Genomic DNA, 25,643 nt, shown 5'->3' with positions numbered 1-25,643 from the left:
ATTTGCTGGGAATGCTCGCCTCCGCTGCCTGATTTGTTTCTTGTTTATAATTAACTTTTTGGTAAGCAGAGGCTCTGCCCCCTCCTTCCAGCCCCCTTCAGCCCCCCATCCCCAGGCCCAGCCCAAACCGCATGTCAATCAGTCAAGGTGAAGTTGGGGAAATAGATAGTCTTGCTAGTGGCAGCCCTTATTGGGCACCTTTCTGGGGTTCGGCCATTTTTTGGGGGGAGATGAGCTGTACCCCCTCTTCTTCCATCTGCCCATCCTGGACTCTATCCATCCACTTAGGGGCTAGCAGTTCTGAGTTGGCATTGGGCATTTCTCCATGTTGGGATCAAGAGAAGTCAGTGTGGCCCTCTCCATGGTGGGGTGCCTGGCCCCTGAGCCCCAAGAAACTATGAAATGTGGGGGGCTCTCTCTGTGTCTCCTACCTGCCTCCCTGGGTGCTGGTGATAACTCCTGCAGAGTTTGGCCACCCTGGGGATGAACCCTGCCTGGGTTGGACAGTCAGGGCATGAATAGGGCCATGAAGAGTTGACTCTATTATTAAATCACCTTCCTCCACCACCTGTGACACCCTTGCAGTGAGTCATGGGTGAAAGACGAATTTTTAGCCAAACTCTGTAGCAGAGTACACTGGGGGGCGGGGGAGATGGGGGTGCTGAAACAGGGGTTCTCCATGTCCCTGAGAAATTCTGCTTAGAACCAGACTCTTGAGTCAGGACTTCTAGGCTAGGCCTGGCCCAGCTGTTGGGTAGGGCCTGCTGATCGATCCACACTTAGCTGCGAGTTTCTGCCTGGGTGCTGGCAAGCTGCGTGTTTGCAGACAGAGGTGGGAACAACCACCCTCAGGAAGGTCCATTTTTTGTTGGATCCATCTTCTGGATGAAACTGCCTTCTTAGGTCCACACTGGTAAGAGAAAAGTAGTGATTTGACATCCCCCCTTATCCAACCCCCACCTTTGGGAGGGCTCCATGTCATACTGATGCAGTGCCTCCGTTTACATGGTATTTCTGCACACACATATGTTTGGCTCTGGGAAATGAATTTATAGTAACAAAACTGCTCTTCACCACCGTCTGCTGCTAAGTATAGCCTTGCCTGGAAGGGCCCGATTCCAGGGGAATCGACAAATCCTCGCTCCCGCTTTGAAAATTCCTGTTGGGAGCCACTGGCTACTCTCTTGGAGACCTGGAACTCTGGGGTGGCCATAACGGGTCCCAGGCTCAGAAACGTCATTTCCAGGCCTTTCTGGAACCTTCCTCAGGAAGCTGCTTGACTTTTCCGAATCTGCACCTGCCAAGGCTGCTGTGAAGCTCATTCCTCAGGAGAACCAGCTGGGTCCATGTAGGGGCTGTGGGGGAAATCCCTGCCTACCCACCTCTACCCCCACAGCGCCTTATGCTGAACTTTCTGTCAACCCCCCAATTAGATTTTCAGTCTGCAGGTGGGCTCCCCAGGAGACAGAGGCTGGCCCGGCCACTGGACCTCTGGTCCTTTGCCACACATTCAAGGCTAAGTGAAAGTTTCATGGGTGTTTTTCTCATGGGGGGGGGGGTTCCCTCCAAGTGGTGAGCCAGGCCCCAGTTCTCCTGGCCACTCACTCCCTGGTCTCCCTGGCTTTGTGTAAGAGGAAGTCTGTAGGAGGAGGTGAAGGGCTCAGGTGGCTGTTGGTGGGAGGATGGGGTGGGACACACCACACAGCCAGGCCAAGTCCCACGTCTCAGCTGTGCTGTACCTGCCATTGTGAGGTCTGATGGGACAGGCCTGAGGTGCGGCAGGAGATACTGAAGAGTGAGCTGGTATTGTGGATTTGGTGAGAATCACCCATCTCTCTCTCCCCTGGGCCCTTGACTTATTTGGGGTCTCCTGTGCCATGTACTTGGCTTGCCCTCCCTCCTTCCTTCTCTCTCTCATTATCTCTCTCCCTCTCCCTCCCTCATTCTCCTCCCCCTCTTCCTCCCTCATTCTCCTCTCTCCCTCCCTCTTCTTCCCTCCCTCTCTCACTACCTCCCTTTTTTCTTCCTTCCCTCCATCCATCCCTTTCTCTCCCTCTCTCCTCCCACCCCTCTTTCCCGTGTCTGTCTTTTTTTGGGGGTTACTCCTGGCTATGGGCTCAGAAATCACTCCTGACTTGGGGGACCATATGGATGCCAGGGGATTGATCTGTCCTAGGTTAGCACTTGCAAGGCAAACGCCCTACCGCTTGTGCCACCACTACAGCCCATCCTGTGTCTGTCTTTGGATATCTTTTTTTTATGTTCTTTTTGAATATCAAGCCTACAGCCCCATTTTATTTATTTATTTATTTATTTATTCACTCATTCATTCATTCATTTATTCTCATATCCTGACTCTTGTACTTAATGCTCCAACAAACAGAGGTGTGTTTTCATAGTTTAGAATTCATGCTTATTATTTGGAGGGTCGTCGCCTATGAATAGAACAAGTCAGTCAGTCGTGGGATTGGAGTGGTGGCGCTAGAGGGAAGGCCTCTGCCTTGCAAGTGCTAGCCTAGGATGGACCGAGGTTTAATCCCCCAGCATCCCATATGATCCCCCCAAGCCAGGAGCGATTTCTGAGCACAGAGCCAGGAGAAACCCCTGAGTGTCAAACAGGTGTGCCTGCCCCCCCAAAAAAACAAAAACAAAAACAAAACAAACAAACAAAAAAAACCAGAACCAGTCATATTAAAGACCTATAACTAGGTTTTAGACAAGTTTCAATACTGTTTGTTCTTCATAGAAGCTGAACCAGATGACATTCCCATGAACAGTTAAAAAGAATTCTTTTTTTTTTTTTTAGCATTTTCCTGCCAACACTGCTTGCTACAGCCATTGTAATCTCTATAAGGCTAAGGACAGGGTGAAGTGGGGAAGCCATGCAAAGACTTGAGGCTGTATTCCTAGAGCCCTTTCCCCTTTGCCTCATCTTTTTCTTCTGCCCCCCCCCCCATGCTCCCCTTGGTTGCAGCTGCTATTGTGAGGACCCGGGGTCATGTGCCTTAGTTGTGAGGCTCACACACACCAGAAGCTGCATCTATTGTGTATCAAAGGTTCCAGACAACAGAGACTGGATTAAACCTGGTGCATGTGGGCAGTGCCGGGATCAAACTCAGAGCCCCTTGCTTCCTCAGAAGCTGCCACTTTTAGCCCTGGAATTTCCCCTGGGACCCTGTGCACACCTTCTTTCTCATCTTTCTCTGTCCAGACACATCCTTAATATCAGTCTGGGGACCAGGGGCTGAGGGTCCTGATTTGGGGGGGAGCCACCTTCCACCTCACCTCAGGTTCCCCTCTGAGGCTTACCTCTCCCCGAGGTGCTGGGAAAATGCTGTAAATAGTCCCTCGAGGTGCTGGAAGCTCTGGGTGGAGAAACCGCCTATAAATACCCCGAATTTATAATTAGGTGCGTGGCGGCACAGTCCTGCGTGGGGGGGGGGAGCGGCACCAACAGTACTGGGAGCCAGAATGGGGGGCCTAGGGGGACCCTGTGAGAGTTGCTGAGCTGGAGGGAGACCTCCCTCCCCAGACAAGAAGCAGGATATGTGGACCACCCCAGTTCTCCTGCAGCCTCAGATGAGAGGACAGAGAGGCCCCCAGTCCGACCCTGTTTGAGAGACTCCTGAGACAGGCTCCCCCAATCTGAACCTCAGTTTCCACCCCTGTCGACTGGGAGGATGAGTCACGTGGTGGGGAATGAAAGTGACTGTGGTATGGGTCGTGACTTGGGCACCCTCTCTTTCCTGGTGTCTCTGCTAGCTCCCTCCAGGCTGGCTCTCCTTGGTGCTGGGGGCCTGGGGCCTGTGCCCAAACCCCCATGGGGCTCAGTTGAGTGAAGCCTCAAGCCTGCCTGCAGTGAATCTTGACCCACTCACTTAAGCCAAGTGCAGTTTAGGGCTCAGGCCAGTGGGGAGAAGCCAAGGGCTCCATGCACTGCTTCCTCCTTCAGAAGGACATTTCTGGAGACTCCTGAATGATTTCTCCACCCTTCCCGCACCCAAAGTGACACTGCAGGGTTCCCCTCTCTCCAAACTTTCTCTGCCCCCCAACGGACAATTTAAATGTTGGCTTTTCTCAGGGAGCAAGGACGAATCAGGAGAGAGGAAAGGTGGAACATGTAAATCTTCATCTCCACTCTCTTCAACCAGCTTTGCCAGGATCCAGGGAGCAGGGCTCAGTGGGCACCCCCTGTCTGGGGCTAGATCTCAAGTCCCAGGAGGGCCAAGTGCCCTGCCAGGGCAGTAACTGACACAGTTGGTCTCCCGAGAGCCTGCTGGAGTGGCTTCTGGAGGTTCAGGAAGGGCCTCTCCTTCTCTACCTCTGCCTGCCCAGCTCATCTTTTTTGCTGTTAGTTCCTTGGGCCACACCCAGCGGAGCTCTGGAGTTACTCCCAGCTCTGTGCTCCTGGCACTGCTCAGAGGACCATATGGGATGCCAGGGATCAAACCCTGGTCAGCTGTGTACAAGGCAAATGCCCTCCCTGCTGTGCTGTCGCTCCAGCCCAAGGCAAATTTTCCTTCTGGAGGAAAAGATGAAGCCAGCAACTCATGGGGGGGGGGGGGCTGGAGCAGGAGATGGAGCAGTGAACCCCACCTGCAAAGCAAGAGGAGAAAATGAGTCCGCAGCTCCCACTCTCACCCCACCAGGTGAGAAGACGAGTCATAACCTCACCTTGGTTTCAGGGGTGCAGAGACTGAGTGACGGAGCCAAGGCTCAGGTCATGGGTGAGTTGGTGCAACCGAAGTCCTAACTGGCATAAAACACATTTCTTACAGGCCCATTGCCTACAGGCATCAATACTTGATGTTTTCATTCATTACCTTTGGGGGAGTGGGGGAGGCTCCCCCTATACAAGCATTTAATATAATTGACAGCCCCTGAATAAACCGTTTGAATATTCTATTGATTTTTCTCACTATTCCATTATGAACATTAGTTGGCATTGTTGTAAAAAAAAAAAAAACCTCAATTCTTTCATTTGTGAAGTGAGAATAATAATAGTAATAATAATAATAATAATGAAGATGATGATAGCAATAATCATACCAGTCCCTATATTCCAGGGTTATTGTGGGGATTCGATGAGATAATTTATATAAAAGCTTTTAGCCCAGTGGGTGGTATGTGCTAAGTGCCCAGAAAAATTATAATAAAAATGAAGCACCTTCAAATCGTAAATGACCACCGAGTATACCTGCTTTTGTATGAACTTGGCCATTGTTCCTACTTGCTTTCTTTTATTGAGAAACTAGAAAAGAAAATAGCCGTTTCTTTCACAGAAAATAGGTTAAGAACCAGCAGACCGAGTTAATCATTCTTGAGACTCTGCAACCTCTGTAGAAAATCCGGTGACCGGCTCCCTGCGCCCCCCCACCCCCCACCCCCGGCTTGTTGGGAAGAATCCTTGCAGGATTCAGGTAGTGAATCCTCAGTCTGCACTGGGGCCGTGCAGTCAGATGGTCGCATGGGGGTCGGAGAACTGAATCAAGTTGGCTTTTGGGAATGGGAGCGAGGAGGAGAGAGGGCAAGGAGGGGCCTGGAGGCAGGCTTTGAAGTCTGGAGCACCTCTGAAATGGACCTGAGATGGGACAGGCTGCCTACATGTCACTGGGGAGACCCCCAGAGGGTTCCGATGATCACCTCTGCTTGTACCCCCTTGCAGTCCCAGGCTGGTGCAGCTGAGTCATTCCCCTGGTTCTGGGGACAGAAGTGTGGAGTGGTAGGATTCAGAAAAAGGAGCAGGGGGTGGGGAGGGACATGTGTGTGTGTGTGTGTGTGTGTGTGTGTGTGTGTGTGTGTGTGTGTGTGTGTGTGTGTGTGTGTGTGACTTGTGCCCTGACCTGGGCCTGCCTTATCCTGTTACCCCCAACTCTCTCTAGGCCCTGCCCCATTCTGCATCCTGACACATCTGCCTCATTCTTGGCCACATCTGGCCCCCCCCCAGGCCCTGGTTCCTTCCTTGCTTTTTTAGGGGTTCAGCACCCCACATCTCAGCTCTTGGCAATTCCCCCACTCCCCATCCATTCTGAGAATGCGAGGGCATTCGCGGTGGCCTGTGGTCCCTCCCCACTCTGTTCCTCTTCCTCTGTGACTAAGAGAACCCCAAAGGCCCCCTTCCTGCCGCCCCCTCTCCTCTGGAGCCCCTAGGCCATGTGTGGAAGCTTCATGGAGAGGCAGGTCCGTGGGTGGGGCGAGCAAGATAATTATAATCTTGGAAGGTTTGACTCGGGCTAGGAAGCAGGAGCTGGGAAGCGCTCGGAGCCAGGCTGGGGGGCTGGTTGAGTCAGAGTGCTTGTCCCCTCCTCCCAGCCCAGCCCACCCCAGCCCAGCCTGCACCTGGCCTCCAGCCTGGGCCAGCCAGAGCTCTTCCCTCCCTGCCTCCAAGCCCTGCTGTTCCCTCTCCCATCCTTTCCTTTCCTTTCTCCTCCTCCCTGTTCTCCTTCCATCCCTTTATTCCTTCTTTCTCCTTCCACCCCTTCCTAGTCCTTTCTCCTTCTATCCCTTTTTCCAACCCTCCTTCCATCCCATATCCCCTCTCTCTTCTTCCATCTTCTCCTGATCCCCACTCCTTCCATCCCTTCTTCCCTCTTTTTTCTTCTAGGCCTCCCTCCCTCCCTCCTCCATCCATCACCTCTTCCCTTTATTGTTGCTCTGATCTCTGGGGGGGGGGGTCTTACTCATCTCCCCAGGGGGTACAGCTGGGGAAGCCCCTTTGCCATGAGGACCAACAGAGCTCACAGTTGAGGGTGCTCTGGTGGTGGTGGTGGTGTTCCAAGGTGGGAGTGCAGAGCTGCTCACACAGAGCTCCGGGATCACATACTGGGCTCAGGGGCTCCTGAGACTGTTGGGTGACCGGGAGCCCCAAACAGCAGAGATGTTGAGATGTTGTTGGCACATGCAGGTGGCACCACGGATAGAACGGGGGGTGGGCATGTATAGAACCAGGGATAGAAGGGGGCAAAGCAAGTGCGTCCCATCTTTGTGCCAGGCCCTGGGTCTCTGATCCAGGCTCTTGTCATTGACCCACTGAGGGTGAGGACAGAGCGTGTCAGGTAGTGACTGTTCTACCCATGAGGAAACAGGGCCTGGACTGTAGGATGGGGGGCCCCAGAACAAGCAGGCTGGAGGCTAGATTCCCCACCTCCCGACTCGATCCATTTCTCCCTCCTTCCCACATTCCTGCTCCTTAGCGATCAGCTTTATACCAGGCTCTGCAGGGCTCCTCACTTCCCAGGGCTCTCATTCAGCACCCCAGCTGAAACCCGGTGTTTAGGGCCCGCTGAACACCATCAAGCTGCCAATTAAGTTGATTTAAAAATGCTCCCGGGCTCATTAACAATAAACCTCTCGTGTCGTGCAGGCAGGCCAGGCTAAGAATAAATAATATGAATATTAAAAGGTTTCTGGTGTCATTAATTATCAATAAGAAGTGAGCTCCCACCCCCACCCACTCTGGCCACCCAGGGCTCCTTCTTCTCTGTTTCTAAGAAGTCTGGGATCCTGCTTGTTCTTCTGTGGTGGGGAAGGAGCACCTGGGCCGGGATAGTTTGTCTCTGGAGTTGTGCTGCTCTGGCCTCTACTCACAAGGAAATGGTTAGACCTTCTGTGCAGGTGGATTCCACTGCTGCTTCCTCCTCCTCTTCCTCCTTATCTTCCTCCTCCTCCTATTTTATCATCATAAATATGATATCATCTCCTCCTCTTCCTCCTTCACCATCATCTTCTCATTTTCTGCTCTTCATCCTGCTCCTCTTCCTCCTCTTTTTTCATCCTCTCTTCCTCCCTTTTCTCCTCCTCCTCCTCCTTTTTCTTCATCATCTCCTCCTCCTCCTCCTCTTCTCCTTCACTTTCTCCTCCACCTCCTTCTTTACCTCGTCCCTTTTCTTATTCATCATCTCTCAGGCCCCTTTCCTTCTCTTCTTTCTCCTCTTCCTCCTCCTCCTCCTCCTTCACCTCCTCTTCCTTCTCCTCTTCCTCTTCTGCGCCAGCCCAACACCTTAAGCCCTGCACTCTCCCCCCTGGCCTGTGGTTGTCTTACTTTAAGTGGATGGAAACAAGCTGGTGACAAGACCCACCCCTGTGGTTCCTAGATCCCCTCATTTCTAAACAACTTTATTCTCCTGTTCCTAGTAGTGAGTGTAACCCCACCCTGCATTCTTTGTGTAACCTAACCTACAAGAAAGACCCTCCCATTTCTGGGAGGGGTCTTGGGGAGGTTACAAAAGGTTTGGCCTGAGGGGAAAAGGGGATTTGCCTGGATGAAGAATGGAGAAGGTAGCAGGAGGAGAGATGGCTGAAAAACAAGTTAGAAGGCAGGGCTGAATAGAGATCCAGGTTATGATATAGGCCACATATGTTGGCCCGGGCTGAATAAAAATGATCTCTCTGGAAGCCTGACTGAATGTGAGTTTTCTACCTGCTGAGATCACCTCAGAACCTCTGGCTGAACAGGAGGTGCATACACGTGGTCCTGGGCTGGAGGAGAAAGGCCTCTATCACCATCCACCTCCATCCAGCTCCATCCAAAGGACCTCTTTATTTTTATTTATTTTTTAAGCTGTCTTTTTTTCATTTATTACTAATACACTCCTCTTTTTCTTTTATATAGGGACTCTTTATTATTTAATACTACAGTGAGGACCTCTCTGGCCTCTCCTGTCTGGCCTCACAGTCAGCTCACACTTCCCTGATTCTTTCTCATCAGGCCCCTTCTAGCACTGATGAAATGGAAGTGCCCAAGAGGAAAAACTGGGTAGATACCAGTTCTGAGCCACCTCCAAGCTCTGTTTGGGGATCAAAGTGACAGTCAAGGGCAACCAGCTAACTAATGAGGGAAACATTCAACCTTCCCATGGGGTCACTCAGTCACCACCAGGACATGGGTTCCCCCTTACCCCCAGTTGCCCCAGGACTGGAGGGATGAGGGTGCGATGGGTCTGGGCTGCATGGAGCTCTCTGTTGGCCCCAACATTCCTTGCTTTATTTTCTTTTGGTTTTGGGGCCACACATGGTGGTGCTCAAGGTTTACTCCTGGCTCTGAGCTTGGGAATGACACTTGGCACTACTCAGAGGACCATATAAGATGCCAGGGATTAAACCCAGATTGGCTGCATGCAAAGCAAATGCTCTCCTCGCTGTGCTCTCTCTCCATCTTCCATCCCAGACCCACTTTCTGCTCTCTGACATTTTGAGCCAACTAGCTGGGGCCTGAGACTCAGAAGGTCTTTCTTCTCTGGGCACTGGGTCTTAGGGCCTGCCCTTGAGGGACAGGGAGACCTCAGGGCAGGAAGCCATGTTCTGGCCGCCCTTATAGCTGCCAGGCTCAGAGTCCCAGGATGCACTAAACTCCCTTCTTGGATCTTCATAGCAGAGTGTCCTGCACTGGCTGGCCAGGCTGTGGGGCACTTCAGGACAGAACCTGCTGGGAGAGGTCTTTCAGTTAGTGCCCAAGGTCTGGTGTAGACAGGCTCAGTGTTTTGGCCATGGTATCTGGCTGCCCTGAGCCCGGAGCAGTGTCAGCAGTTCATTGGATCCTTCATGGTAAGACCCTCAGGAGGATGGTCACCTGAGCAGAGACAGGCCCAGAAATTCTTGGCAAATGACTGATTTGCCCATTTGCTAGAAGTCTTGGTCCCTGGAGGGCTGAAATATGTACTTCTGAGCCCATCCCAGAGCCCACCAGTCCTGGGGTGGAAGATGCGTCATTCACTCTTGGGGTTTGGGTTCAGCAGAGGCCCAATTCTCCCTGGATCCGAGGGAGAGAGTTTGGTGGAAGAGAGGGAGACCCTAGATCCAGCTGGTCCAGGGATCTCACGGCATCATCGGACTTTTGGCTTCCATGCTCTGGAGCTCATGTGTTTCTGCTGTCCTTTGCTAAAACGAGCGTCTGTGGGATTTGCAAAACCCTTTAGTGAAGGGGAATCAATGCGTATCTTTTTTTTATCTCCTTTCAGCATTCCATTCTTGTCCAGAGTGATCATTTCCATCTCTCATTGTCACAATGGTCCTTTCTCTGCCCGAACTGCATCCCTCTGCTCTTTGTGACAAGCATCCTACCATGAACCAATCCTCCTGGCCCTCATCTCTATTGTCTTTGGATATTATTATCATGCTAACTTTTTGTTTTATATCCTACATATGAGCGCTATCCTTCAATGTCTGTTATTATCCATCTGACGCATTCACTCATAATACTCTCCATATCCATCCATACCTAAGTAAATTTCATGACTATTTTTCAAACAGCTGTCTGTGTAGTATTCCACTGTACAGGTGTACCACAGTTTATATACTTTTCTGTTCTCAGGTACTTGAATGGTTTCAAGCTTCTGGCTATTTTGAAAAGTGCTATAATGAACATAGGAGTGCAACAGTGAAAGAGAGAGACAGAGAGAAGAAAAAAATCTGCCATTAAGACAGGTGGGGATAGCACAGCGGCGTTTGCCTTGCAAGCAGCCGATCCAGGACCAAAGGTGGTTGGTTCGAATCCTGGTGTCCCATATGGTCCCCCGTGCCTGCCAGGAGCTATTTCTGAGCAGACAGCCAGGAGTAACCCCTGAGCACTGCCAGGTGTACCCAAAAACAAAATACCAAAGGAGGGGCCCGGAGAGATAGCACAGTGGTGTTTGCCTTGCAAGCAGCTGATCCAGGACTAAAGGTGGTTGGTTCGAATCCTGGTGTCCCCTATGGTCCCCCGTGCCTGCCAGGAGTTATTTCTGAGCAGACAGCCAGGAGTAACCCCTGAGCATCGCCGGGTGTGGCCCCAAACCAAAAAAAAAAAAAAAAAAAGACAGGTGGGGGTCAAAATGAAGGAAACCTGAGGACATTGGTGATGGGAAATCTGCCCTGGTGAAGGGTGTTGATCATTATATGACTGAAACTCAATCATGAATGACTTTGCAACTGTGTATCTTACAGTGATGCAATTAAAATTTTATTAATTTATTTATTGTTTTTTGGGCCACACCTGGTGGTGCTCAGGGGATACATGTTCCAAAATCGCTTCTGGCAGGCTTGGAGGACCATAGGGGATACTGGGAATCGAACTGGGTCCTTCCAGGGTCAGCCACATGCAAAGCAAACGCCTTACTGGTGTGCTATCTCTCTGGCCCCAAAATTTTTAATAAAGTAAATTATTTAAAAAGTTTGTGTGGGAGAGCCCAGGGGCACCAGGCCCCTTCTTAAGCTTTCTTCTCACTCAACAGCCCTGAACATCTTAAACCTGTTGGCCTCAGCAGGCATGCAGAAAAAAAGTCCAGACCAGCCCAGAGATCTGTGTGTTTGAGTTCTATCTGTGAAGCAGCCACCCTGATTGAGACCTTCTGTCTCTGGACACCACCACCCATCAGCAAACAGAAGGGAATGTGGTCACTCGAGGATTCTCAAGCATCCGCTTAAGTGGTTTCCTCTGTGGACACCGATGTCTCCTTTAACCTAGCAGAAAATGGAAATTCTGTGAAGTTGAGTGGCCTGCGTGGGAGATATACCATGAGGCTATGAGAGCCAGGCTCAGGCTGGGGTGCCAGGTGGAATCAGGGGTTCCGAGGCCCTGCACATCTTTGAGATGGTGCCTTGCTGCATCTGTGAGTGACAGCCCCAAAATCCTGATGTCCCCAGATAATTGTCCCTTCCTGTGCCTCATGGCTCCTGCTATGGGAGGCTTGTTCCCATGCTTGGGCTGTTTGCATGGATTCTGCAAGGCAGATTCTTGCTTCAGTAGCACGTTTACCTGCAAGTAAGGATGCCATGTCACCTTATTTACCCAAAAGCAGGGAGCACTCCCCGCAGGCTCGGGAGGGCTGTGGGTGTAAACAGGTCTTGCTCATTGGCCTTTTGTGGTATCTTTGCAGGGGCAATCCTGGGGCTTTTGGTCAGGAAGTTGGTCTTTTCAGTGGAGGCTGTGGTGCTGTCCTGGCTCACAAAGGTGAGAAAATGTCCCCATGTCAACATGGGAGCTTCCAGCCGTCTGTGAGGCTTAATTTCAATGTGGTCTAGGGGCCGGATAGAGAGGACAAGGGTTAAGGTGCTTGACTTGCACAAGAGTCGATCTATTTAATTTTATTTTCTTTTTCTTTTAAACTTTAGTTATATTTATTTATTGATTAATTGATTGGTTTTGGACCACACCCAGTGGCACTCAGGGGCCACTTCATGCTCTTGGCTCAGAAATCGCCCCGGCAGGCTGGGGGACCATATGGAATGTTGAGAATCAAACCAATCTCAATACCTCCCAGGTTGGCTGCATGCAATGCAAATGCTCTACTGTTGTGCTATCTTTCTGCCCCCACCCCCTTTTTTTTTTATTTTGGTGTTTGGTAAGGTCATGCTCAGATCTTACTTGTGGCTCTGCATCCAGGAACCTCTCCTGGCAGGGAATGTTGGTTATCAAACCCAGGTAAGTCACGTTTAAAGAAACATGTCACTGTCCTGTCATTCTGTTTTTAAGTCGTGGCACCACATATGGTCTCCTTGTGCACTGGCAGGAGTGAAGAGAAACATTCTATTCCCTCTGCAATTTGGAGCTGACCGCTGGTCTGGGCAATAATTTAGTTTGTGACTTCCTGATAGATCAGAGCTGTGGGCTGAGCCACAGAGGCACCTCTTCTTGGGTGGGGGCAGCCAGTGGATGCTGTGTCCAGCCCTCCTGGTAGCTGGACTTTGGCAATCCCCTGCCTCTCAAGAAAATGATGAAGATTCCCCCCCATCCTCTTAGCACACAGGTGCGACCTGAGCACTGCTGGATTCCTCCCACCACACATAGAGACAGAGAGTGGGTGCTGATACAGAGCGTGACCAGCTTTTGCATCCCACCTGATGTCACCATTTCTGGAATGGGGATGCTCACTCTCCCCTGTGTCCTGAAAGAGCCCCAGGGATCCCTAAGTAAAGCCTTTTGAAGAGATGGGCTAAGCTGGGCTTCCCAACAGTCCACTGGGCCAGGCCCCCCTCCGGGACCATTTCTGATTGGTTTGATTTTCGATTTTAGGCCACACTTGGCTGTGCTCAGGGCTTACTCCTGGCTTTGCCCTCAGGGATCACTCCTGGCTGGGCTCTGGCTCTGGAGGCTGGAGGTTCTCTCCCCCCTCCATCCCATCTTTCTTCTCTCTATCCCTGCCCGCCCACCGCGTAAGGGCTGCCTTGCCAAGGAGGCCTCAGCCAGCTCTACCGTGGGCACCATCTGGGCCTTTGGTGTGGGAGAGCCAGGGCCAGGGCTGACCAATGGCTGCAGCCACTTTTCAGGCAGGCACCATCCTGAGCGCTCATGTCTTCTTGGTGTGGGGTGATGCTCCTGACAGGAAAATCAGAGCCCACCTTGATTGACCCTGGCCCCCTCTTTGGAGGGGGTGTCTGGAGGGGGGAGTGCTGGAGGACTACTGGCCCCTCGGGACTCTGGTTGTTGGATACAGCTCCCAGAATCTCGGGCCTGCCTGGGCTCAGCCTGACTCAGTGAGAACTCATGAGCTGGGGTCTGGCTCCCTGCTCAGAGGCATGTCAGAATGGCCCCTGCCGAAATTTCCAGAAGGAGAAGCCTGAGCTTCTCAGGCAGGAAAGTCATCAACCCTGGGCCTCAGGAGGGACATAGCTGCTTCTTTAGGTTGTGGGAGTAGGGTGGGGTGTGAAGGAGAGGGGGCTGGGTCCTGGGCACTTGCTCCTCTGTCCTTGACCCCCCACCCTCACCCCAATGATTCTGAAGTATATCTGCATTGTCTCAGCTGGTCTTCAGTTGGTGGGACTTTTAGGTCTCTGTCTTCTCACACCTCCCTGGGCACCCCAGACTGACTCACTAATAAAGCAGAACCCTCACCCAAGTATCACAGCTTTAGGATTTGGACTTTGTCTCCCACTTTTTTTTTTCCTGCTGTGGAGCTTCTAAAATCCAAGGATGTCTACAGCAGGGAGCAGAAGAGGGTTTTGTTATGTTGATGGTGGATGCTGGTGCATTTGGAGAAGCACCTAAGAATGGGGGCTGGTTGCTAGGGGAGCAGCTTCCGGCCTGGTGGGCTGGACTGTTAGTCCAGGGAGGGGAAAGAGACCCTTCTGGGGAAGGAGCCTAGGAAGTGGGTGCTCCTGAAACCCTCAGGAGCATGGGGAGCCTCCTGGGCTGGCAGTGAAGAAAGAGAGAGAGAGAGAGAGAGAGAGAGAGAGAGAGAGAGAGAGAGAGAGAGAGAGAGACAGACAGACAGACAGACAGACAGACAGACAGACAGACAGACAGACAGACATAAAGAGAGCTAAACTTACTCTTGCCGTCTTCCCTTCTTTGCATACTACTGTTGATTCCTTGCTGTTTCTTTGGAGTGTTCTTGTTTTATTTTGTTTGGGGGCCACACCCAGTGAAGCTCAGAAGCTACTCCTGGCTCAGTGTTCAGAGGCATCTCCCTCAGTGGTATTGGGGATCAGATCAACATAGGGAGTCTCCCCTGCAGCCTTCTGTGCCCTCTCTCCATCTTGACTCCATTCCTTCATACCCATTTGCTGGTTTTCTGTGTCCTCTGAGCTTCACAAGTGAAGGAGCAATGAGTAAGAAGGACCTAGGTATAACATTAGGTTGGCACTCCTGACTTGTGTCTGAAAATTGCGTGGTGCAGTGGACACCTTTCCACGTGGAAATTGGGGCCTCCATTGGGGTCAACTACACTGAAGACAGACCCTGAGACAGCTCAGCAGAGAGGAGGGTCTATTTCAGGTCCCTTTCCAGAAAGGTAGACTCGGGACCTCACAGTGAGTGTGTGGTGTGTACTGTGTTCTATGTGTGTGTGCGTGTTCTGTATGTTCTCACTATGCCTTGGTGCCCTCAGGGCTCCCATCTGACAAGACATTAGTTGCACTGGGTAAATCATTGCTGTTCTTGTCACTTTTGGTCACATCAGTTGTCGGGACTGACAATTTGTCTACAAAGAGCCTTGCCTGGAGAGTCGCACTTTAGCTACTCGAATGATTCTGGGAGCAGCAGGGCAATTTTATTGATTGATTGATTTGGTTTTTGGGCCACACCTGGCAATGCTAAGGGCTTACTTTTGGCTCTGGCTCAGGAATCACTCCAGGCCGACTCAGGAAACTGTACAGGGTGTCGGAAATCAAACCGGGTCAGCTGGGTGCAAGGCAAGTTCCCCCTCCACAACTGTCTAATGTTTCTGTCCAATAAGGTATTTTTAGACTTTGGTGAAAGATATCAGGGAAAGTGCCACCAGGGATTTGGTTCATTCCAGGATCTGGAAAAAGAAACGCAGATCTGTAGGGCTGTCTTGTGGGAGACTGCTGTGAGGACATCCTGAGTAGTTTAGAACTTTGTAAGGAGATGTAGGGGATTGGCAAATCCTTACATTGCCAGGTGACACTGAGCTGTATCTCTGGGAAAGGAGAGAAAGCACCTGGAGACATCATAGTGACAGGGTATTGAAGTCAGGAAGGAGTCCAAGAGAACAGGTTGAGTGAGCAATGGTAAGTTGGAACCAGGTCTGATCTGGGTGGATGGGCGTGGTTCAGACCATTGGGTGTGTGGTTTGAGACAGTACAGGAGATGCCCAGAGTAGGGCCTTGGGCTGGCTGGACTAGGATGGAGTTGACAACAGAGAAGAAGGTGTCTAGTTTGGGGTTCAGGTCCTGTGGGTGCATGAAGTTACTTGTGCCTGGTCTTTCCCAGGCTCCATCCCACTGCATTGGCTTCCCAGACACCGTGAAACAGGCAAACACTTTATATCCCACAGGGATGAGAATAAAAACTTGGGCTTCAGCTCCTAATTTTACCTTTAGCCTCTGGTCTTGTAGGACTCAGTTGATTAGTTCCGGTCGGGTCTAATGTGCTTCACCAGCAAAATAAAGGTATGGGGTGTGAAGCTTTTTCACACACACACACAGACAGACAGACACACACACACACACACACATACTCACACACACACACAGATTCATAGTTTCAGCAGGATGGTGGCAACTGATGTGTGGAGTAGAATAGGCCCCTAGAATTTCATTTGGCATGATGTTGGATTAACAATAACAATAACAATAATAATAATAATAATAATAATAATAAAATTTCAAAGCACTACAGAACCTGTCAGGCCCTTTACTGGAATAATTCCCTAAAAGTGACTGTAGTGAACAGAGTCCCCCAGACCGACTCGGAGACAGAACATCCACTGTCTGTGACGACCTCTTGCATCTTGCAGTCTTGAAGCTTCAAGTGCGGTAACACTTTACCTGTTTCCTCTGGGAATTGTGGTTTCAAGGCAGCACAATTGATGTTTCCTATTAGACCTTCCTGGGCGTGAGAAGAAACCGTGCTTGTTCTTTGACCACAGCGCTGAAGAGGCTCAAAGCAGGTGGCTACCACGGAGACCATTTATTTAATAGAGCACTTGGAGGAGAGTCAATAAGATTGAAAACAGCTGAAGCAACTTCTTTAAGCCCAGTCTTGGCTATTTCAGTGACTGTAATCATGGGGCTGGAGAGAAAAAGCAACTGGAAAAATTGATTCAGAACTGTGTAGACTGAGGATTCTGTATGTGTGTGTGTGTGTGTGTGTGTGTGTGTGAGTGTGTGTATGTATGAGTGCCTGAATGTGTGTGTATGTGTCTGAATGGTGCATGTGAATATGAGCATCTAAGTACATGCATGTTGGCTATGTGTGTATGAATGTCTAAATGTGTCTCTGAATGTGTGCATGTGTATGTATCTGAGTGTGAGCACATGTGTGTATGAATGTCTGAATGTGTGTATCTAAGTGTGCATGTGTGTGTGTGTGACAGACCCCATCGGCATAGCAACTGTGAAGCATTTTCCACCTGTAAAGTTTGAGTAGCACAGATGTGGCACACACCCCGGAGTGGTGGTGTGCTCTGGCTGCTGAGCAGAGGTTGAGTCTCATGCTTACACCCACATCCTTCTGCATCCAGTGTATGTGATGGGTTCCCGGTGTCTCCTCCTCAATGTCCCTCCAGAAGCTCCTGCTCCTTCAAGGTAAAGGCCTCTCTTCTTCCTGTATTACAAGAGACCACCTGTGCTTTTCTGTGCGCCATCACCAATAAGACTCAAAACTCTCCTAAGAAATAGTAGGTAGCATGGAAGCCTACTTCAGGGTCACTTTAATAAGTCGGAAGGGCAGGTGCAGTGGATGCTAACCAGAATGCCAGCATGCTCCTCCATGCCTTGAAGCAGCAGATAGAGATACTTACACTATTTTTTTTAACACTCTTTCTAGTTTGGAGAAGATGCAAACTAGGTTGAACTATCTGATCTTTTATTGTTCGTTTGTTTTACAGCAGGGATCAAACACAAGTCCTCTCACATAGAAGGCAGGTGTGCTGTTGCACACATACCCTCTGCCCCATGTTTTTGGAACAGTCTTTTGAACACAGCCCACATGTCTGTCAGAGTATTGGACATGCAATAAAGGAAAGTTACTCAGCAATAAAGAAGAAAGGACTCTTCTTACCCACAGCAACATGGATGAATTCTCCAAAACTTGGGTTAAGAGAAAAGAGCCAGTACCAAATAACATGCTGTGTGGAATAATGGAAACCAAATACAATGAGTGTAGGATGTCACTCAGAAGGAGTTTGCCATCAAACTGGGGTTTTTATGGGAGGGAAGTGGATTATCAAAGGAGATAGGGGCCATCTAACCCAACTTAACCCATTTAGAGCTTCAAGAAATGGCACATTTACTGCCCCTTTTTCTGCCTGCAGTTACATACCATCCCATGCTCACGAATCTTCCAGAATTTGTGCCCTTCTTGCTCTGGCTTGAATAATAAAAACCTCAGGAACTAGCTGAACCATAAGCCGCAGGTTCCCAGGAGCCAGACCCGTCTTTCCATTTCAGTGCTCACATCTGCCTTGGTCCAAGGCTGGCAGGGCCACCTTGAATGGACCACGTGCTCATTTCCCGCCTTGGTGTTGGCCTTGGGGTGCCTTTAACCAGAGGACCACCTTTGCTGTTCAAAATAACCTTGAGAGATAGATTTATTATTGTTCTTTTGACTGCCCTGTCTAGTTTCCAGATTAGCAGTGGGTAAGGAAAGCAACTAACTAGTTAGTCAAGATCAGCGGGCAGAGAAAGGAAGAGAATCCGTGAAGGGAGGGATGCAACCAAGTCGAAAATGGACAAGAGGCTCTTACTGGGCAGAGCCTTCGGGGGGGGGGGAACGTCCAGAATTCCAGCCAGCCAGCCAGAGTGGGGGGTGAGTGGGGCCATACGTACCCAAGCGGTGGCATGCTCTTGGGCTCACCCCTGCTGGTAGCTTTAGAGGTGGCGGGTGGCCTCGAGGCGACTTGAGTTGGGTGGAACTTGGAAAACAAGGAAGCAAGCGAGTGTGGGATTTCGCAGAGATGCGGGTGCACAGCGGATTCTGGCTGCCTGGGAGCAGAAGAAGAAGGGGGCTCTGCGCTGTGGGGGTGGCCAGGCTCAGGGAGGAACAGATTTGTGTTCGCGTGTGGATGTATGCGTGTGTGTGGATGTGTGTGTGTCTGTGCGCGCGCGCGTCGGCGCGCCTGTGCGTGGAGGGGGGGGAGAACTGGTGCACGGAGCGCGCGGCGCTGGCGGGATGTGAATTATTGATTCTCCTGCCTCGCTCGCTAGACGCTCGGGAGCGGGCGGAGAGCGCGGCGTTCAGCATCGCGGGGTTCAGCACCGCGGACAGCGCCCGCAAGCTCGCCAGCCCGCACGCCCGCCCGCCACCGATCCGGCCTGCTTCGCCGTCGCCAACCGTGCGCTCCGGGGAGCCGGTGGCCGCGCGCCGCGCCGCGCCACCGCCGAGAGACTGCGGGGTCTGCCTCGGCCACCTCCGGGGAGGGCTGCGGGCGGGCGTGCGGGAGACGCTCCGCGCCCCTCTCCAGCTTGCGCGGGGGCTGCGTCTCGCCGGCGGAGAACAAGTGCCCAAGTTAGCGTGGGGAGGCAGCTGGGGGGCGCTTCCGCTCCCCCTCTTCTCCTCCTCCTCCTCCTCTTCTTCCTCCGAGGCCACCGCCGCCGCCGCAGCAGCAGCAGCACGCGTCGGGAGCCCCCCGCTTGGCTAGAGCCGTGACGCCCCGATTGGCCCTCTCCAGATTTGGGAGCTCTCCAGATTCCCTCCCGAGAGGACGCCAAGCGGGAGAGCAGCGTCCAGCGTTGCGGGGGGGACCCCCGCCGCAGTCCAGCCCAGCCCAGGGTCGGAGAGGGAGGCATCTAGCTTGCCTTTGGCCCTCTCGTCCGCGCGCGCCTCTGCCGGCCCCGGGGACCGCGGGGATCCCCGGCCACACGCGCGCGCGCGGCCCCACACTCACGCTCTCTCTCTCTCTCTCTCTCTCTCTCTCTCTCTCTCTCTCTCTCTCTCTCTCTCTCTCTCTCTCTCTCTCTCACACACACACACACACACACACACACAAACGCGCTCCCCCGCACACGCGCGGGCCCCGGGCTGCGGACAGTGCTCGCGGGCGCGCTGAGCGGGGGGCCCCCGCCGCGGCCGTCCGAGAGGCGTGGGGCGGGCAGCGGCTCTCCAGCGGCTCTTGCACGGGGGGTGCCAAGCCCGAGGATGGGGCCGGGTGAGCTCTGAGCGTCGCGGCCGCAGCCTTTCAGCCCTGGAGATGACCAGGAGCGGCCACTGCTGAGAACTATGTGGAGAGAGGCTGCGGTGAGTGAGTGAGGGCGCGCGCGCGGGGCCGGGGTAGGGGTCGGGGCTGGCTCCGGGAGGCCTGGAGGGGAGATGACAGCGGCGGAGACCGCAACGGGGGGTCGCTGCGTGGGAATAATCATGGGGGGAACTGGAGCCCTTCCCTCCCCCTCTCCTTGCCGGCGCATCGCAAACTCAGCCAGCGCCCCCTCCCTCCACGGCGGTCACCCCCTCTCCGTTCCTTGGCGCGTCCACCCTCTCCTTACCCGCCTCTCCCTAGCCTACCCCCGGCTCGGCAGCAGCTCCGGGGTCCCCCAAGTCCCGGCTGGAGCTGGGGAAGGTGGTCGGTGGGGGGCCAGGTGCAGAAGCTGTTCGTGGGTGGCCAAGCCCCGGAGCTCCCGGTTCTTGGGGATGCAGCGGAACCGAGCCCAAAGGGAGCTTTCTTCCCCCATGGGCCATGGAGCGGAGGGTGGGGGGCAAGTGGGTCTGAGGCTCCGAGCTGGGGGTGTCTCCGGCGAGGAGCTCCAGCCCCCCACCCCCGGTGCGCACGGAGGGGTCGTGTGAGCATTGCAGATTCCCCCCTCCCATCCACCCGGCTTCTGGACCCTGGAGCTAAATCTCTCTCTGTGTCTCTGTGTGTGTCTGTCTGTCCGTCTGTCTCGTTCCCTCGTTCGCTTTCCCGCCTTGGTAGAGCCCTGCGGCAGAGCCTCCGGCTGGGATAGCCGCCCCCCGTGGGGGCGATGCGGACAGCGCGGGACAACCAGGGGAGCGCGCGGGGGCCGCAGCATGCGGGAACCCGCTAAACCCGGTGGCTGCTGAGGCGGCCGAGATGCTCGTGCGCGCAGCGCGCCCCACCGCATCCCCGACCTTCTCCGGCTACAGGTACGTCCCGGCGGGGAGCCCGCTTGGGGCTCGGCTCGGCGGGGGGAAACCGGGAGGAGAAGGGAAACTGGACCCGGCGGGAGAGCGAGGATGGAGCTCGACGGAGAGCGAGAGCGAGGCGCCCCGCGGGCCGCGAACGCGCGGGAAGAGCACCAGGGGGCGCTGGGGCTCCGCGCTGGGCGCTGCTCCCCCGGAGCGCATTGGGGGACCCGCTCGAGTTCGCCCCAACTTGCTTCCCTCGGCTCTTGACTGCGCCCGGCGGGGAGCGCGGGTGTGACCGTGCAGGCAGGCACACAAGCGCGCACGGTGCCGAGCAGGGGGCGCCGCCGTGGGTCCGTGGGTGCGCGTGCCCCTCGGCCACCCCCAAACCCTTTAGACGTGTGCGGACTCGGATCTTGCCCAGGCGCTTGGAGGGTAGGCGCAGGAAAGGCGCACGAACGCGCACCGCACCTCGGAGACTGTGCAGATCTTACCCACGTGCATCCAAGACTTGGCCTTGGGACCCGGAGTAGAAATCAGGGGAGGTGCTCCCTAGTTCACGTTGGCGGGAGAGCTGCTTTGGATGGGTGGGGCCCACCCCCCACCACCCCCAGCTCCATGCGCACCCCACCCACCCACCCCCAGCTCCATGCGCATTCTTTGCAAGCTCCCACGCGCTGGCCCGCAGGGGACGCGCCCTCTTTCCCCGAATTCTGCAATGCACAGGCGCGCGCACGAGATAGGGTGTGCGGGTTAAGTGTGTGTGTGTGTGTATGTGTGTTAAGTGTGTGTGTGTGTGTGTGTGTTGGGGGCGGGTCCTGGGCCTCTTGCGCTGGAGTGGAAACCTATTGGGTGGGTGGGTGGGTAGGGAACCCTCCTTCCGTCACCTGGGGAGGGCCCCAAGTTCCTCCAAGTACGTGGGAGCCTGGGACTCAGGAGCAAGTGTCTGCATGCCTCCGCGCTGTGGGCGGGGGACTCTCCCCTTCGGAGGGGCGCAGGGACTCTCAGCGGGTACCTTGGGGAGGGCAGGCCTGTGTAGGGTCGCTCTATATGAGGGGGTTCATCAACTAACTCATTGGGCCTGTTGTGAGCTGCAACTAGGCCTCCTCTGTAGAACTGCGGCTCTGTAGTTCCTGGGGATGAGCTGCGGGGGTAGGGAGTGGGCGCGCAACTTGGGAGGCCGAGCAGGGGCGCAAAGAGGGGTGACAGCAGGCTTGGCGCTGTGCGCCTCAGCTCGTGGTAGAATTATGGGGCGAGTGGCAGGCGGTATAGGCAACATCGGGGAGGAGAGCATGGAGGACTGGGGCCGGCCTGGTGGGGAGGCGGGGACAAAGCCTCAGCTCAAGTTGGAATTGGGGGAGTCGGAGAGAAGTAAGGGGGGATGGGGTTGGAGGTCTTGGATGGGCAGCTGGCGAAGGGGCTGGGTTCTAGGAGCCCCTCCTGCGCCCTCAATTGAACTGGAGTCGCCCCCTAATCTCTCCGCCCCCTCCTTCTCCCTCCCTCACCCTGGCAGGGACCGTCAGCGGCGACTATGGGCAGACTGGGCTACTGGGCATTGCTGCTCTTGCCGGCCCTTCTGGTCTGGCGAGGCCCCGCGCCAGCTGCGGCGGCCGAGAAGGGGCCTCCAGCACTGAACATCGCGGTTCTCCTGGGCCACAGCCACGACATGAGCGAGCGCCAGCTGCGGACGCTGTGGGGTCCCGAGCAGGGCGCGGGGCTGCCCCTCGACGTGAACGTGGTGGCCCTGCTGATGAATCGCACCGACCCTAAAAGCCTCATCACCCACGTGTGTGACCTCATGTCGGGGGCGCGGATCCACGGCCTGGTGTTCGGAGACGACACAGACCAGGAGGCCGTGGCCCAGATGCTGGATTTTATCTCCTCGCAGACCTTCGTCCCGATCCTGGGGATCCACGGAGGCGCGTCTATGATCATGGCTGACAAGGTAAAGGCCGGCGGGAAGTGGGGGGGCCTTGACAGGACCTCCCGAGGAGCTCCTAGCTGCCTTGCTGTGTCTTGCTCTGGAAGGGGGCCGCTGCCTGGTGGACCCCGTGAAAACCTGGTCTGCCCCTCTAACCTCTAAGTGAATGGAAAATGTTTTTATTTCTGTAGTCGCCTGCTCAATCGAAGGGGACCTGCAAGGTAGAATCTTTGAAATGTGATGAGAGGGTGATGTGTTGCAATGCTTGGAGACTTAATTAAGTTCTGGTAGGACACAGAGGTGAAATTGGGAGTGGAGGGGGGGGGGTACTAAGGACAATGCGGCTCATTCTCCCCTCCTATGGAGTTGACCTGTTTTGCAAACAGTGTTCGGTTATCCCCTTCCCTTTGGTGACCAGCAGTGGTAACTATTGCAACGATATCAAAGCAGGGAATGTTATGTATGGACTACTTTGTCTGCAAAGTGTTCAGGGAACATGAGAGAGAGACATGGAATGTTTCTGCAGAAACTGCATATAGGGGAAGGGAGGTGAGAAGTGAGTGCAGGCCTGGGCTGGGAAGGGGGTGCACAGGAGACAGTGACCTGCTCAGGCAGGGTGGTGTGTGTATGGAGAGAACCCCCTGGGGCCCCCATTGCAGAGGCCTGGCACTTGGCAGCTTTTGCCAGCCACAGGGACGTTGACTGAGGTCCCAGGGCCTTGGATAGACCCAGATTCTGATATTGGGAAGGTTCAGGAGGAAGGTAGCTGAGATGAGGGATCATTGGACCAGCTGGGAGAAAAGGGAGAGCATGAGAAACTGGTCGCTAAGGTGCAGAACTGAGGGGTGGTTGCAGACAGAAAGAAGTGGGGTGGGGCAGGCATGGAAGCTGGCGAGGAAGGAGGTGGGAGAAGGGGCTGGTTGGATCCATCGGAGTCCCCTTCTGCTCACTGCAAGTGCTGTGGGTAATGGGAGATGGGCTGCTGGGGGCGGGGGGGGGGGGAACACGGCATGGTGATACCTCTTAGAGTCACCACTTAGAGGCTCCCCTGCCTCTGCTCACCCCCTCAGTTCCCTTCAGTTCTATTCTCATCCCCCCCTGTGGCCTCCCAGGGGAATGTTCACCTCCAAGCACAGTCTTGTAGCTCATTAAACCTTCAGTGCCTGTGTTCCTCCTCGTGTGAGGTGAATCTGCTGGGTGTGGTGGAGCCAATTGGTCCCCAACCCTTACTTAGTTATGACTAGGTTTGGTCACTTCTGCTCCTGGAGGACAATCCAGCTCCTGGGACATCCGGGTCCTTTCAAAGCTAGGCAGGCCTGAAACACACAGAAGGAGTCCCCGAGACTCAGGGCAAGCCAGAAGATGGCCAGGACCAGGGGATGAAATCTTGGGGCCCACAGCTTTCATCTCACTTGGTCCTGCTTGTCCCTAAATTCTGTCATCTGGTCCTAGAGGGACAGAGACTTTATCTGCCCCTGAGCCACAGGGATTTGCAAGGCCTGGAGGCTGGTGTCTGGGCCTTGGAATGGGCTTGGAGAAAGGGGCACATCCTAGGAGGGCAGAAGGATGTGATTTGGGGGTATAGCTATTCCGAACCCCCTTCCCTTCTGAAGGGGACACAATTACCCCTACCCCCTCAACAATGATCCAAAGGGTCTGGATTGGCAAAGGCTTAACACAATTGTTGGAGAAATTCATGACCAGCTGAATTGGAGTCAATGTCTTAAGACTGGGGCTGGTGGTTCCTCCACTCAGTACTGAGTACTGAGTACTTGCTGAGAGCCCAGTACCCACTAAGCAGCACCCGAGTAGGTCTGTGTGGGAGTTGGTGTGAGTGTAAGTGTGCCATTGCTTCCTTTACATCCTCAGAGGGTAGGCAAAGAAGCAGGAATGAAGGGTGGACACCCCTTGGTGGCTTTGCCTTAGAAGGGGCCACAAGGGGGATCCACAAGTGCAGTGGTTCTTCGCTGTTAACTTTGCTGGGTATTTGTGAATCCAAGAACAGTCCCCAGAATGAGAAATTACTTCCCATCCCCTTGTCCCCTTTCGGGGGAAGACCTTGGTAATATTTATCCGCAGCAAATAATAATCCACACAGACAAGAACGATAGGGTTTAAAAGATCGGGCAAGGAGAGCCAGAGAATCCTCCTGCAGCCAGCAGCTTTTCACAGAAGGACCCCTCACTCCTGTCCCTCCAGCTATTTATTCCCAACTCCACAGTGCCCCACCTGGAAGGGTTAGGTGGGGCAAAAGTCACAGAACAATCCTAAGGAAACACTTTTATATACAATTCCAAGAATCATCTTATGGAAACTTTTTCATATGCTACACACAGATCTAGGGGCCATGGGGCCACCTCATTGAGAGAGTTGGGAGAAGAAAAGAGACTCAGGAAGTGGTCAGAGATGACCAGAGAACATGAAGGGGCCCTGGGGTAGAAAAGAAGATGGGGAGGAAGAATGAAAGTTCTACCAGCTCCAGATGTGAAAGGAATTGTTGGTGTGTTTGGCTTTACCAGGGGTCCAGAGTGGCAGGGTACTAGGGGCACTGCTGCTCCCCTCTGAGGTTGTGTGTGTGTTGTGAGAAGTGGGGTCAGCCCATTGTGGGACGGGTCCTGGAGGTATTTTGAAAATGTGGGACTTTCTCTGCCTCCCCAGTGGCTGACAGTCACCCTGGGACTGGCAAATGCTTTGGAACTGACCCTTCAGTACAGTTTGTTGGGACTTTCTTCTTAAACTTCCCCTTGCTTGGTCAGGTGCATGAGAGGGGGTGTCTCCAAATCTGAATGGGCCCAAACCAACAAGGTTCTCTGTATCCTTACGCAGAAAATATTCACTTATTCAGTGGATAGTGCCCCAAGTAGTTTGGAGGTACCTTCATTTCCCATTGCTCATCTGACGAAGCCTATGGGGATCAGTTAAATAGACCCGAGTCATATTTTTACCTTTCCCTGTCGGCTCGTTTTGTTTTGGGGCCACATCCAACAGTGCTCAAGGGTTATTCCTGGCTCTGTGCTCAGGAATCACTCCTGGCAGGTTTGGGGTACCCTTTGGGATGCTGGGGATTGAATTCAGGTTGGCTGCATGCAAGGCAAATGCCCTCCCACTTCCACCCTCCTTCCTTCTACTTTTGACCCTTGCAAGAAAAAGAACTTAGCCCTAACAAAATGCAAATGTATTCGGTGGCCAGATTGGGGGGTGGGTGTTCTTTGAATTTCCATTATAGATGCGAATGTTCTGCTTCTGTCAGTGGGTGGTCTTGCAGTGTAA

At 53.6% G+C, this 25,643-nt stretch overlaps 1 protein-coding gene across 1 annotated transcript in view; it reads left to right on the top strand.

Annotated features, from left to right (window-relative positions):
- The first annotated feature begins 20,420 nt into the window (after positions 1 to 20,420).
- GRIN2A (glutamate ionotropic receptor NMDA type subunit 2A) overlaps positions 20,421 to 25,643 on the top strand; it is a 254,008-nt gene continuing 248,785 nt past the window's right edge. The window contains exons 1-2 of the mRNA XM_049768433.1: positions 20,421 to 20,473; positions 21,966 to 22,397. Of these exons, the coding sequence (XP_049624390.1) occupies positions 21,984 to 22,397 (414 nt within the window). The 5' untranslated portion in view covers positions 20,421 to 20,473; positions 21,966 to 21,983. The remainder of the gene's footprint in view (positions 20,474 to 21,965; positions 22,398 to 25,643) is intronic.

The sequence above is a fragment of the Suncus etruscus genome, chromosome 2, assembly GCF_024139225.1.
Source record: "Suncus etruscus isolate mSunEtr1 chromosome 2, mSunEtr1.pri.cur, whole genome shotgun sequence".
NCBI lineage: Eukaryota > Metazoa > Chordata > Mammalia > Eulipotyphla > Soricidae > Suncus > Suncus etruscus.
Note: the sequence above shows the minus strand (reverse complement) of the source record. Positions and strands in the feature narration are given on the sequence as shown.